The sequence below is a fragment of the Lynx rufus genome, unplaced genomic scaffold (genome assembly GCF_022079265.1).
Source record: "Lynx rufus isolate CCGP_SWC_20201006 ecotype Redwood Valley unplaced genomic scaffold, mLynRuf1.p SCAF_6, whole genome shotgun sequence".
NCBI lineage: Eukaryota > Metazoa > Chordata > Mammalia > Carnivora > Felidae > Lynx > Lynx rufus.
Window position 1 is genome coordinate 20,837,856 of NW_025814878.1, and position 15,637 is coordinate 20,853,492.

A 15,637-nucleotide genomic window follows, 5' to 3' on the forward strand; every position below is an offset into this window, starting at 1 on the left:
TTTATTTCTAAGAGACAGAATCAGAGCACGAGCAGGGGAGGGGCAGAGAGAGAGGGAGACACAGAATCCGAAGCAGGCTCCAGGCTCTGAGCTGTCGGCACTGAGCCCGACACAGGGCTCGAACACACGAACTGTGAGATGGTGACCTGAGCCGAAGTCGGATGCTTAACCGACTGAGCCACCCAGGCGCCTCGAATTTTATAAACGCAGTGTACTTTTGAGGATTGAACTCTTGTATTCCCAGCCTGGAGACTACAGGTTCCTTCAAAATAAGGCAATAATGACTAATTTAAGCAATCACTTTATTAAAAATAGCAAATTTCACAAGTACTCATTTAACATTTTGTTGGCACTGGCCCCTGGAAAACAAACCCGTGTGTGTACTGATTGTCTAACGTAAACTGAAGCGGGGCTGCCCCCAAAAGCCTGTGCATTATCAACTTCGAATCAACACGGGAATGAGTAAGTCTGGTGAGCTCAGAAAGGATGAACCTTCAGCCCTATTAATAACATTTTGCACAAAGCGTTTCAAGTATAACCCCCATAAGGCAACAACAGAAAGCGTAGCAGCACAGCCTCGGCATCACAGTTCCTGATGAAGCCTTCAACCAGGCCTAGGCTCCAGTTATGGCGAACGACAGCAAGGCAACTTTACTAAAAGCAGCAGTGAGAACAATCATTGCACTGGTACTTTGATTACTTTATTCCTTGTTGTGGAAGATGATTCTGCTACTGGGTTCAGCTGCAAAATTAAAGAATGCTGTTTTTCTTCAAACCGCAAGAAAGCAACTGCATGTCCTTTTAGCTGGTGGACGTATTCGGGACGTCTTGTGCGTCCGCCAGATGTAGTTTTTGTCTGAATTCATCAGTTAAGATTTTCATTTTATAATCAGTACTTCTTTTAAACTTCGGGGAGTTAAAAAAAAATAAATTTCGGGGAATTACACTCAGGAGCTAAGGGAGAGAGGTACTGAAATAAAGGAAATATGTTTAAAGGGAAGTGTCTATGTCACTGTGAGAAACCTGGATGTGGTAAGACAATTTTTAAATGTAGTGAAGTAATTATACTATATCCAGAATTTGAAGACTTAAAAAAAGGCACTAAATCAAGACTATGCTTCAGATTCTAATACAGCACAGGATTATTTCCACACGGCAAGAATTACTTTCATGGTAAGGAACCGATGAGAGGCAAATATGAAAACTTACTGGATTAAACAAAAATCATTGGAGAGAACAACACCACTTTATCATCCTTGGGAAAACAATTTCTTTGTAAAAGTCAAAAATCAAATCATCATAGCTCTAAAACTTTCCCTCTAATCCTGAATTATTCTTCAAGATTAGAATTAGTATGGAATTCTTGCAGAGGTTACCCCCCTCCCTTCTTATCATCATTGGCTTTCATCTTGTTCTTTCATCCATCCATATGATCCACCTGCTACCTATCTCTTCAAGACCCAATTCCAACAATGCTGTGAATACGCTGAGAACAACTAAATGCTAGCAATACGCGTATGGCAGAGGTTGCAAAAATATACAGACGTGAGTGCTGTCATCAAAGCCATTGCCATCCAGTTGGAGGGCTGAAATTTAACACATATAAAAATCAAAAGATAGTGAAATAAGGCAGAATGCTAGTTGGAGGTATAGATAAAATGCTTTATGAGAGTGGTCAGCTTCGGTGTTACTTGATGGGGGAAAAGGGGGAGGCCAGAGCAGCGGTAGGTAGAAAGCACAACCTGAACAGAGGCATTACGGTGAGCATGAACATGATGTGTTCTTAGACACCCAGAGAACCAGCTTAGTGGGAATGAAAAATATAACAGGATGCATAGGCTGTGATTATATTATTGAGAGCTGTTAAAAAGTCTAACATGGTAAAAAACTTGGTCTGAAATAGGAATGGCAAGAGGAGAGTGATGTTTTTAAGAAGACTAATTTATTTAGTGTCATTGTCTAAAGCTTACAGCAGCACTGTCCAAAAGAAATATAATGCAAGCCACAGGTATAATTTTTAAAATATATTTTATTCACACTAATATATAAAAAAGCTATCATTTCAGCATGCAATCATAAAAAATCTTGAGACATTTTACATTATTTTTTATACTAAATCTTTGAAATCAGGTGTACAAATTATACTTTTAGCACATTTCAATTCATATTAGCCACGTTTTGTGTGCTCAGTAGCTTCGTGGCTAGTGGCTGCCATATTGGACAGTGCGTCTCCAGAGCTGGAAGAGAAATTTGAAAGGTTATGGAATAAAGGGATGAGGGTAGGGGATGAAGGAGGAATAAAAGGCAGAACCGATGATGCCTGACAACTAAATGTAATCAAGAAGTGGCAAATCGTTCCATGTCCATGTCCCGGCTCAATGGCAGATAGTTCCACGACCGAGTAGCAATGTCTGGTCTAATCATAGAAGGGATTTAAATAACCTTTGGAGACTGAAAATAACAGAGGCTACCGATGACAGAGAAGGAAATTAGGAGGAAAGTATGAATATAGAGAGAACATTTATTGCAAATGAGGAAACTACATTTGCCTCAAAGCTACACACTTGCTTCCCAAGATCTGAAACCAAACAACCTAGAGCCCATGCTCTTGTGTTCCGTCATGTTGCCTTGTTTAACTGTGGTGGTTGAATCAGGCAAAGTGGTGAGATAAATGAGTCTAAATGTCTAACAAAAACTCAGATAAGAGGATAGGAGATACTGACATGTCACAAGCATAGAAAGAGTACAAAGCATAGAATATGAAGCTCAAAATGAGTATAAAGAAAAGAAAAAAGCACCAGGCATTACTACTAAGAGAAGCCCCCTAATTAACTCATATCTTATCCCCATATTCAAGTCTTTCTTGGCAAGGATATGTTACATTAATGTTTCCCCAGTTTATGTGGCTTCTCACAAACCTTATTTTCTTCATCTGTAAAATGGGAAGTATAACACCACCTACTTACAAGGGTAGGACCAAATGAGAAAATGCAGGTAAAGCCCTTCATAAAATACTTGGCAATTAGTAAGTACTCAATTAAGATTAACTATTAATCGTTATCACTGGATTTGCATATACTTATTTCTTCATTGTTACTGTATAGTTTAGCAAGTAGTAACAGTATCTGTTACAACAATAATAGTAATTTATATATATATATATATTAGTTTAGAAAAACTAGATAATTACTCCATCATTATATGCAGCAATTATCCCATATTACAGAGGACACTCTGAGATGTTAAGCAATTTACCCAAGGTTAATTAGCAAAATTATCAAAACCAAATTTCAAAAATCAAATGTCTTGACCCTACAACCAGTATCCTTTTTGGTATCTCATTATTTAGTTCAGAAGGATGTCATACCTCTCAAATTATTTTATAGGCAGGATCATTTCTCATTGTTCTTTATCTCACGTTGTGCCTAGGACTATGTCCAAAAACACGTTTTGAAAAGTTCCTGAAATAATTGCTCCAAATTGTAATGTCAAAACCTGAATATTTTACACACACCTTGGTGATTTCTTTTAAGCTCCTCCTATAATACACCTTGTATATGCATCTAAAGTATTCTATGTAATGACAGGAAACTAAGCATGGCATATTATGTCTGCATATCCAACTGCTATTTAACTTAAGAATCTAAGATTCAAGATAACTTCTACGGCAACTAACCCAATCCTCAATTCTCTTGGTTGATTTTTAAAAATTTGTTTTAGGGGCGCCTGGTTGGCGCAGTCGGTTAAGCGTCCGACTTCAGCCAGGTCACGATCTCGCGGTCCGTGAGTTCGAGCCCCGCGTCAGGCTCTGGGCTGATGGCTCGGAGCCTGGAGCCTGTTTCCGATTCTGTGTCTCCCTCTCTCTCTGCCCCTCCCCCGTTCATGCTCTGTCTCTCTCTGTCCCAAAAATAAATAAACGTTGAAAAAAAAAAATTTGTTTTAAAAATCCAAAAACAGTACAAAGCAAAGCAGAACAAATGAGAAACAAACAAAATTGTAGCATACAAAACAACTAAAAATTCCATTTGGAAACCAAAGAAGAGAAATGGCCCCAGTAAATCATCATGGGTGTCTTTGTTCATTGATTGAGGTATTCACCAGAAGTTATAATTTGTAAACTTTTCACTGTTGATATTAGGCAAAAGGATACATGGAAGAATTCAATTCTTCTAACTGTAACACAAAGAAACAAATTTAATTTCAGTTTTTATGGGAAAAATATCTTAAGTAGATAATTGTTTACACATTTTAAAGTAACCTGGTTTTCATTTAAGCTTTCTCTAAACGAAAAAATAAAATATTGAAAAAAAATTCCCAAAAATTTCCAGCTTGGGAAATTCACTTATGCAAAATAATTATAAAGTAGCTTTAGCATTTATTAAACACAAATATGAGAAGAGAATTAAACCAGATAAGCAAAACTAGAGTTCTATAAGGATTCTTAAAACCATGAACAATTATAATCATCTCTAATAGTTTTTTTAAAAAGTTGCCATTTTCATGATCGAAATCTTAAAAACCTTTGTGGATTACGAAAAGACTTCACATATCATTCAGTTTTCAGTATGTGGTAGAATTAATCACACCTGTTTTACAGAGGGAAAAATCAAAGTTACAGAAATGTTAACTACATTGACAAAGTTACACAGATATAACTGAAGTGCAAACCCCAGACTAAACAAAGGCTTTCTGGTTTCAAATTTGGTCTTCTCACTACTCCACAGTCACTTTCCTAAATGTAATGCAAATTAAGCTTCTATTTCTTAAGAGGACGCGATAAAAGGAAATACTTGCGAGGCTAAACATAGTTGATGTGAAATAAAACACACAGGCTTGAAACTTTAAAAGTATAGGCATACAATTTCTCTCACATTTACTTACTCAAAGGATAAAGAAAAGCAACAGAATTAATCCTTTTTTGTCATTAGTAAATATGTAAACTATTCCAAAACTGAAGAACACTGAACTCAATTTTTCTTTATGTTTACTCCAAAAAAGGTTTAAAGAAGCCAATTTAATTAATACCTCTCAGTGTAAGAATCATAATAGTTACAGACAGAATTACGTCCTCCCAAAAGACGTACATTTTAGTTCTAACCCCCAATACCTCAGAATGTGAGTGTATTTGGAGACAGGGTCTCACAAAGAGGTAGGAAGTTAAGATGAGGTCAATAAGGACTAGTGTCTTTAAAAGAAGGGGAAATTTGGACATAGGCACCCACTCATAAAAGGAAAATGCCATGGAAGGATGAAGGCAGTCATCTACAAGCCAAGGAGAGGGGCCTCAGAAGAAACCGACCCTGCCAACACCTTGCTCACTAACTCTGGGCCTCCAGAGCTGTGAGAAATAAATTCCAGGTGTACCCAGTCTAAGGCACTCTGTTATGGCAGCTTTAGCAAGCTAATACACAGAGCAATGCACTAAAGGATCTGAAACATACACATAGTTCTGTATATAACATAAGTAACCACCACCTACCTGAGTAAATAACACAAAACGTATTTAATCATGTCAGGACCGCCTTATACATTAAGATCGTATCATATATATACAGAAGTGAATCTTTCACTTCTAGATTTCCCAGCATTCTCAAAATATATGCTTAGATATAAATGTGACAATTTCTTTGAAATATGTTTCCCTAAAAAAGAGTAGGACACGACATGTATGAAACTTGAAAATACTACACTAAGGGAAAGAACCCAGACATAAAAAGCCACATATTGTGTGATTCTCTTTATATGAAATGTCCAGAATAGGCAAATCTGTACAGACCAAGAGGAGATTAGAGGCCACTAAGGGATGAAGAGGAGGGAGAATTGAGAGGTACAGGGTTTCTTTTTTGGGGTGATAAAAATGTTCTGGAATTAAACAGTGGGGATGTCTGCAAAACACTGTGAACACACTGAAAACCACTAAACGGTATACTTCAACATGACTAAAACGATGAACTTTCTTTCAATAAAAATTTTTGATTAAAGAAAGAATGAAGAAATATATACAAATCCTTTTATAAGTTTATATAAAAGAATTATAGTATATAAAAGAATTATACTCACATCAGACAGAAGCCTGTCCAGATTGGAGTCACTGGCTGTTTTTCTCTTATCCTCAGGAAGTTCCTCTAACTCCCCATAGAGCTCCAAATTCAAACGAGCTAATTTCTCCTGCATTCCCCGAACATGTTCCATCTGTTCAATGGAACATTCATTTCCTGGGGGAACATCCCAGAACATTAATAAAGATTAGGACAGTTCAAACTAACTGCCTTGAGGAAAAACTTGTAAATTCAAGGTACTCACAAGAACTTAGTTTTCGTTCTGTTGTAAATTACAGTGTTAATGACTGCCTATTTTCTGTGTATAATACACAAATCGAATTTCTGACCAGGAAAGCAATAATCTAAGAAATGGCTGTGGGTACTAAGAAAATCGGATTGGAAAGATTTTCTTTAAAAAAACAAAATCATCAGGGCGTCTGGTCTGTGGAGCCTGCGACTCTTGGTCTTGAGGTTGTGAGTAGGAGCCCCACAGTGGTTGTGGAGATTGCTTGAAAATAAAATCTTTTAAAAATTTAAAACAACAAAGCAAAACAAAAACCCCAAAACCCAAATCATCCCTTAGGTAAAGAAAATTCTTTTTTCAATAGTAACATCATTTCTAGAAGCAATAGCATCATCTAATCATGTTCAATCTGACAACTGCCATTTGAACTGAGCGACCCAACGTTTTATAATAATGAGTGAACTTGAACGTCCTGTAAGAACTTCAACCATGAATCATTTTGCCACCAATTATTCCTTTAATAAATATAAATGAGGAACACCTGGGTGGCTCAGTCGGTTAAGCATCTGACTCTTGATTTTGGCTCAGGTCATGATCTCACAGTTGGTGAGTTCAAGCTGTGCGTCGGGTTCCACTCTGACAGTGCAGAGCCTGCTTGGGATTCTCTCTCTCCCCTTCTCTCTGTGTCCCTCCCTCCCCCCATCAAAAATAAATAAACTTTGAAAAAAGAAATATAGATGAAAATATTTATGAAACATGAAGAATGTTATGAAGCATGAGAAACATAATGTAGTATCTTCAGTTGTATGCTCTAATGTAAGTGCAAGACAACTTAATTGCTAAAGGACAGGTCTTACGTTACTGAGTAGAGTTCTCTGAGGTGGCATTACCTGCTCAGGGCAACTAAAATATATACAGTACATATTACATATTTTCATATACTTTAAGTATAGCCTCTATAACCTCTTGATACTAAAAATTTTTTTCTGAAAAACCTTGGTTTTCTCAAAAGTATACTGTAGCTCAGCTAAAGCTGAAGTATATATCTTGAATCAGTATGAATTTATGTAAATTATAATTTCCCCAGGCTAGATTTGTATCATCTTCATAGATTGACAACATTAAACTATGCTGACTAATAATTTTGAAGCTAGTTACAGCTCTTTAAAAGTCATCCTTTCTTTATAGAAAATATCTCATATTTCCTCTATTTTAATGATGTTTTCTAACAATTAGTAACCTGGAAGATCGAGTGGGAGAAATACCTCAAGAGAGAAAGGCGCGCGCGCGCGTGTGTGTGTGTGTGTGTGTGTATACTGGCATACATATAAATGTATCAATATGTAACATATATATAGAAAAAGAGAGTGAGAAAAGTGGGGAGGGGGACAATATAAATCTATAAAGTAGAAATCACAAGGAATCCAGGTGATCTAACATGAGAACAATAGAAGCTCCAAAAGGATAAAAAGAAACAGATGGAGAAATAAATTAACAACAGAAATAATGTTCATTCAGATGAAAATGAGTTGGTAGATAGGAAGGGTGCACTGATTCCCAGGCAAAATTGATGAAAAAACATAAGGAAAAAAACTTTCAAACATCGAGACAGAAAAAAATTACCTATTAAGAAAGAATTCAACAGGCAATCCACCTTGTATCTACAATACTTCTAGATAGCAAACTGACAAATAACAGAGAATGACTTCAAGCCAAGAAAACAAGCTACATAAGAGTAGGGGCAGAGGGTCGCCTGGGTGGCTCAGTTGGTTAAGCAGCAACTTTGGCTCAGGTCATGATCTCACGGTTCATGAGTTTGAGCCCCATGTCAGACTCTGTGCTGACAGCTCGAAGCCTGGAGCCTGCTTCAGATTCTGTGTCTCCCTCGCTCTCTGCCCCTCCCCCACTCATGCTCTGTTTCTGTCTTTCAAAAATAAATAAACATTAAAAAAATTTTTTAAAAAGGGGGGGCCGAAAGGGTGTTGGCAAGAAAGCAAAGAAGTGATTCAAAGATTAAATCTCAGGTATGGGAGAGAAGAGAGAAGGGAAAGTGAAAGTGTTCTAAAGATACCATCTAAACTGGGTCAAGGTAAAGCAAGGAGGTAGAGATATAATAAAATATCTCTGTGAAATAAATAATATGTTTTTCATGTCTTCTTTTCAAATTAATAGTCTAACCAAGACTGGAAACCCAGAAACTATAAGAAAAGATAAAACATATTTCAGTATTCAAAACTTTTACAAGGTTAAATATACCATAAAGTCCACAAACATACTCAATTTGGTTAAAAAAAAAACAAAAACAAAAAACCCAAAATACAGCAGTTGGAGTGGTTAGTATCCAAAATATACAAAGGGCTCTTAGCAATTGGCAACACCACCATCAACAAAAGGATAAATAACCAAACAAAACTGGGTAAAGGTCCTGAAAAGAGCAATTCAACTTCTTAACATATACAAACTCAACAGTAATAAAAGAAATATCACCTCATACCAACAGTCTGGCAAAATTAAAAGGCTAGTAATACCTATTTCTGGTTGAATTCGGAGAAAAGAGTTCTTTCATAAACTGTGGATGAAAACTAGAAGGACAATAGCTTTTTTGGAAGGCAATCTGAATACCTGTACTAAAATCAGAATTACTGCTTTGACCCACTAATCCCACTCATGGTAATCCATCCCAAAGAAATAAAAGCACTGACATACATATGTATGTAAAGAGATGTTCACTACACCGTTATGTTTAGGGGCTCAAAAATGGAAACAAAGTAAATGCCCTTCAACAGAGAAACGGTTGAATAAACTGCGGTATATTCACAACTTGGAATATTATGTAGCCGTTGGAAAAAAAAGAATGAATTAGGGGTGCCTGGGTGATTTAGTTGGTTAGGCATCCAACTCTTAATCTCAGCTCAGGTCTTGATTAATCTCAGCTCAGGATGTGAGTTCAGGCCCTACGCTGGACTCCACACTGGGCATGGAGCCTACTTAATTAAAAAAAAAAAAAAAAGAAAAGGTTAAAAAAAGAATAAATTAGAGCTATACCAGGTGTCCAGGAGAGATTTTCATTAGATATTCTTTAGTGAGGAAAGCAAGATGGGGACAAGTACATATAAGATACAATTTGTATAAAACAATGAAAACTAAAATCTTAATGTTTATATATATATTAGTGCCACAACCTAGAGAAAAATATGAAAAGATATACACCTGGTTCTTAACGTGGTTATCTAGTTGGGGTGGGGGGAGGTGGAGCCAAGAGAGGGTGTGGTCAGGGAGGGGATAGGAAGCCAAGGAACTCCACAATGAGATACCACATCACACCTGTCAGAACAGCTAAACTTGACAACTCAGGAAGCAACAGATGTTGCCAAGGATGCAGAGAAAGGGACACTTTTGCACCGCTGGTGGGAATGCAAACTGGTGCAGACACTCTGGAAAACAGTATGAAGGTTCCTCAAAAAATTAAAAATAGAACTACCCTACATCCCAGCAATTACACTACTAGCTATTTATCCAAAGGACAAAAATGCTGATTCGAAGGGGTACATGCACCCAGATGTTTGTAGCGGCACTATCAACAACAGCCAAATTATGGAAAGAGCCCAAATGTCCATTGACTGATGAATGGATAAAAAAGATGTGGTATATATACACAATGGAATATTACTCTGTGCTCAAAAAGAATGAAATCTTGCCATCTGCAACAATGTGCATGGAACTAGAGTGTATTATGCTAAGTGAAATAAGTCAGTCAGAGAAAGACAAATATATGATTGCACTCATATGTGGAATTTAAGAAACAAAGCAGATGAACATAGGGGAAAAATAAAAACAGAGGGGGAGGCAAACCATAAGAGACTCTTAAATTCAGAGAATAAACTGAAGGTTGCTGGAGGGGTGTTGGGGGTGGTGGGCTAAATGAGTGACGGGCATTAAAGAGGGCACTTATTGGGATGAGCACTGGGCATTATATGTAGGGGATGAATCACTAAATTCTATTCCTGAAACCAATACTACACTATATGTTAACTAGAATTTAAATTAATTAATTAAAAAAGAAAGAAAAAAACCAAGGAATAAAGAGGTATGGGAGGAAAGGATAGCACTTCAAAAAACCAGTATGTATGTTGATGACATTTATGCATTCATGTGAAATTCTGTATGTGTGCATTCAATAATTTTCAAATTGCTTTAAAAAATACAGGGATATAATTTTATCAGAGAAGGGTTATAAGGTAAGTTGCAAGCTGAACATAAAAACTCTTGACCATATACTTTGTGAACTCATATACAAAAATACCTACTCAGAGGTTTTTTGTTTTGTTTTTTTAATGTTTGTTTTTGAGAGAGACAGAGAGAGCATGAGAAAGGGCAGAGAGAGAGGGGGACAGAGAATCTGAAGCAGGCTCCAGGCCCTGAGCTGTCAGCACAGAGCCCGACACAGGGCTTGAATCCATGAAATCGCAAGATCATGACCTAAGCCAAAGTCGGATGCTCAACTGACTGAGCCACCCAGGCACCCCACCTACCTGGAGTTTCTAATGGAACAATCAGTTAACTGTTCTTATAGCTTCATGATTGAACAAAAACACCAGATTCTTTTAAATTTAAAATCAGGGATGGTAGGCAAGAAATAAGTTTAGGCTTAAAAGGGTAAAGAAAAATGACCTTGAGGCTTTCCCAAACTAAAATACTAAGTCTAAAATATTTAACTGATGAAGAATGTTCCTTTTATTTGTTACTTTCAGGATAGTTATTACATAACAGCAATCCTACTTCAACATTTTTACTAACCCTCCTTTCTTACAAAAACTTTTTCATGAAATTTTAGATGACAAATTATAGTTCATGACAAACGAAATCTAGATGATTGCATTTTATGCCAATAGATTCTTTTTTTTTTTAAATGAAAGAAAATGATATTTTTGAAATAAATGGCAAAATAGGAGCACCTGGGTGGCTCACTCAATTGAACATCTGACTCTTGATTTCAACTCAGGTCATGATCTCACGGTTTATGGGATCAAGCCCTGCATTGAGCTCTGCACCATCAGTAGCCTGCTTAGGATTCTTTCTCTCTCTCTCTCTCTTTCTCTCTTCCCCTCCCCTGCACGTGTGCTCTCTCTCTCTCAAATTAAATAAATATGAAAAAATAAAAAAAAAATATAAAGGAATGGCAAAATAAATGCAGAAAATAGGACGCGAGCATCTGGAAAAGAAAAACAGAGAAATATCTATGGCTTGCCGAACGCTTGAAGTTTTCCGGAGTGGAAATCATTCAAAAGGCTGAGAAGCCCCCTCTCCATCTCCTGAACGTCTGAGACATCGGTGAGGAAGGAGTGCTGAATGGGAGCCGGCTGTGTGCCTTTTCCTTCTCCTCCCTGAGGTCTGGTCTTTTCTTTCATCACTCTGCGCAGATAGCACAATGAAAACATTAATTGCATACAGTTACCTTTATTATTTTTTTATAATTTTTTTGTAAATGTTTATTTTTGAGAGAGAGAAAGAGAGCACAAGCAGGAGAGGGGCAGAGAGAGGGGGACAGAGGATCCGAAGCTGGCTCTGCAGAGAGCCCGATGTGGGGTTCAAACTTGCAAACCACAAGATCATGACCTGAGCCGAAGTCGGATGCTTAACTGACTGAGCCACCCAGGCGCCCCAGGATTTTAGTGTTTTAAATTTCTTCTTTGAACTTTTCCTGTGTTTGAATTTTTACAGTAAATACAAATCATTTCTATGACAATAATAAAACCACCCTTTTAAAAAAGATAAAACCTACCATGGGGCACCTGGGTGGCTCAGCTCGTTAAGTGTCCGTCTCTTGGTTTTGGCTCAAGTCATGATCTCACAGTTCATAGGTTCAAGCCCCACATCGGGCTCTGCACTGATGGTGTGGAGCCTGCTTGGGATACTCTTTCCCTCCCTCTCTCTCTGCCCCTCCCCTGCTTGCCATCTCTCTCTCTCTCTCTCTCAAATAAACTTAAAAAAAATTATACATATATATATATATATATATATATATATATATATATGAAAACACACTCAGCTTAATTTAAAAAAAAACATATTTTTTTCCCTCTTCTGGCTAGTGCATCAACTTTGTCTGTGACTTTTCTCACTCTGTCCTGTTTAATATGAGACAAAGTAAGGGTCTTCAAACCAGTCATTCATTTTGCATGTGCTAATCCCTACACACTATACCCTTCACAAACTTTTTCTAAATCACATATAATAGATCCTGCCACTGTTTTAAAAGTTAAGCCAAGAGAAAAACAAGTATTATAAGAATTACTAGATTTAGTATTTACGTTGGCAGCGTTTTGCTGTGATAATCTGAAAGAAATGAATTCACCTTTTTAACTTTGGTCGCTGGGAAGTTGACTGTGATGCAGGATTTGAAAACCCTGTGCTTTTACTAACTGGAATGGCATTTTTTTTGGCATTAACAGCCTGAGTAGAGTGGGCACTAAAAGACTTAGGACTCCGCCTCTTCAGTTTCCGCTCCTCCATTGTTTTAAGTTCCTTATTGCACCACGGCCAGCTTCTTATGACCTAAGGAAATATAGCAAAATTATACACATATGCTAGAATATGTGAAAGTGAAAGGGTTTTAAAGACCCACTTCATAGGCTTAAAGAGGATTGAGAATTTCAGAGCTCATTAGATAAAGTTAAAACAAGGATCCCTTAAGTTTAACCTACGGTGCTATGTACACAGAAGCTCTAAGCAAAATGGACTGGTAGACAAAAATGTTTTCCATCATTTTCTGTATTCACGCATCCACAAATATTTACTCTTTTCCACTTGCCAGGCACTATTCTGGATATTGGGAAGATGGTAGTGAACAAGACAAAGTCCCTGTTCTCAAAGAGCCTACATGATAGAAGGGAAAGAATGCATCAAAAAAGAAACAAAATAGCCATGTGATAGATATTCCCAGCCTGACTCAAGCTCTAGGTGGTCTTTAGATCTCCCTGCTAAAATTTATTCTTCTAAGAATAACAGACGTATAATTGACAGGGGGTATTTGCATTTTAACTAATGACTAGAAACCTTATGGCAACTACCAAGCACAAACTCAGTGTCTGCCTAGGGATAATACTGATTCTGGTTCTTCGATCGAGTGAAGTTCTATAAAATTAAACTCGTTCCATGACTATTCTGAATATACTTTCTTTACCTATTTCCAATGATACATGAAACTGTATATGTTTGTTTAGTTTTGCTAGTATCAGAAAAGTTACACTATGAAGTTCTAGCTGGCTCTTCCATACAGAATATGTGTAAGGTCTTCTGTTTATCCAATAATTTCCCCTTATTTCATGTATTAACTACCTTTATCTTCCTTACAGCCATCCATCGAAAAATATCCTTCTACATTTTTACTTATGCATACTATTAAATTGTTCTTAATTATATTGCTTCCTGTATCATGAGATGAGAAATTTACATGGCTATTTACCTCATCAGATTGCAAAGTGCTTTAGCACTATTAAGCTTTTTGTCGTACATGGTGTTGAATGTAATCATGCTACGGCCACTCAAAAAGATTCAAATCCACTGATGTCACTATTAAAATAATTACTTAAAAATTTTAACTAAAACAGATTTTTTTTTGCCATTGTCTAAACTCAGTATCACCAGCACTGGAATTTAAACCATTTCAGCTCAGTTGGCTCAGGCTGACCCTAGACAATCACAACTGGATTTATATATAATACCCCCAAAGAAGCAAAAGTTTTAAAGGAAAGGTTCTAATGATTAGTGTCTAATCCCAGATACCAAGTGTAAATCCATTCAAATCTTGGCTAACAATTTTTCCTTTAAGAAGAATTTTCAGTAACACAACAGACACTTTGGGGTTGTTTCGACATGAACACAAATTAAATGGAATTTTAATAAACAGCTGAAGAGAGACAATGGGGCATCAGTTCTCCAAAGAGACAAGCATCTGTTTAAACATGTGATACACATAAACACATGGACCTTCGAATTTAATGATGCTAATAGACCATTTGGTGATACAGGAAAAAGAAAAGGTAGTAAAGCAATTCAAATAAACCAACAGTGGTCTAAACTATGATATTCTGAGGGGCCAGGACTGGAAATGTATCCGCTTTTGGAAGGCAAGCCGCCGGTACATCAAGCAGCAAGGAACCATTTAGAGAAGGCCTTCGCAGTTACTCACTCACTGAGTGCCAGGAACCCACAGCCTTCAAGAAGGACTAGGAGTCCCTCTTGACTTCACCTTATTCTCCTTCCCCAATCAGCCAATGCGGTGACCCTTCACCTCCCAGAATTGAGCGGTGGATAGAGTGGGTGGTGGAAGAGGCCTAAAGGGGACAATGCGGAAGCGCCTTTGCTTCCACTTCATACCTGAGGAAGGAGAGGATCGGAATCCTCTTCCTCAACCTGCAAAGACTCCGGAGTCTCCGAAGCCACCGCCGCAGCTGCAGCCTCCGACGCTACTGCTGCAGCTAGAGCCGGGGTCACATCCCGGACCCAGCGCCACCACAGTTCCCTTTGTTTACGGAAGTGACGCAAGGAGGCGGAGCCTCCGTGCCCGCCCTTTCCCGCCCCCCTCCCCATCCCGGCGGGAGCCTCGCCTCTTCCTGCCACTCCAGTACGGCTCCCGTCTCCGCCCTTGGCACCGCATTGCTTCTACTGTCCTGCTCTCAGCTGTATTTTAGGCGGACGTGGAAACAAAGACCCATAGTTGGACTTTTATTTTGGGTTCTGTGGCCCACAAGCACTGAGGAATAGGCGTGGCAGTGGAAGCAGGCACGGGAGACGCAGAGCGCTTCGCGGAAGCTGTCCCGCCCCCTGGCTGAACGTCGGCTCCCACGCACTACAATTCCCAGCATGCCATTCCAGCAAGAGCGGAGGCGGAACCGGAGTGTCGTCATAGCAACTGAATCAACTACCTCGCGGAGACTTCTCAAGGTAAAGTTTGGAAGGCGGCATGAAAAACCGTGATTCTGTTTAGTGACACCATGCCAAGCCCCTAAATGACATTCTATTTCTGTTAATAACTACTCTGTTAAGACCCTATACAGGCTTTATGTCCCATCCTCACTACAATTCCATGAGGTAGGTGTTACCCTCTTTTTAGATGTGAGGACTCTGACACTCAAAAAAGCTAATTAAATGCGCGTTTCTCGTCGCCAAAACAGTTCTTTCACTATATATATTTCTTCTGGAGAAGGAATTGTGTATTGTGATAGAACTATCCTAAATGAGGGGCGAGATCCAGGTTTCATTCCCTCGTCTGGATGTCCTTTCCCGTGTGGGGAGGTTTTAGGTTTGTAGATCTTTAGATTGAAGAGGCAAGGGATAGTACCACATATTT

At 38.2% G+C, this 15,637-nt stretch overlaps 1 protein-coding gene across 1 annotated transcript; it reads right to left on the bottom strand.

Annotated features, from left to right (window-relative positions):
• Nucleotides 1–285: 285 nt before the first annotated feature.
• Nucleotides 286–14,804, bottom strand: CCDC28A (coiled-coil domain containing 28A). The gene is made up of 6 exons (XM_047102322.1): nucleotides 14,665–14,804; nucleotides 12,641–12,840; nucleotides 11,534–11,697; nucleotides 6,061–6,215; nucleotides 4,151–4,173; nucleotides 286–856 (listed from the first exon to the last, which is right to left on the bottom strand). The coding sequence occupies exons 2-6, from the start codon at nucleotides 12,796–12,798 to the stop codon at nucleotides 802–804; spliced, it is 555 nt and encodes a 184-aa protein (XP_046958278.1). The 5' UTR covers nucleotides 12,799–12,840; nucleotides 14,665–14,804; the 3' UTR covers nucleotides 286–801.
• Between the last annotated feature and the right edge of the window lie 833 nt (nucleotides 14,805–15,637).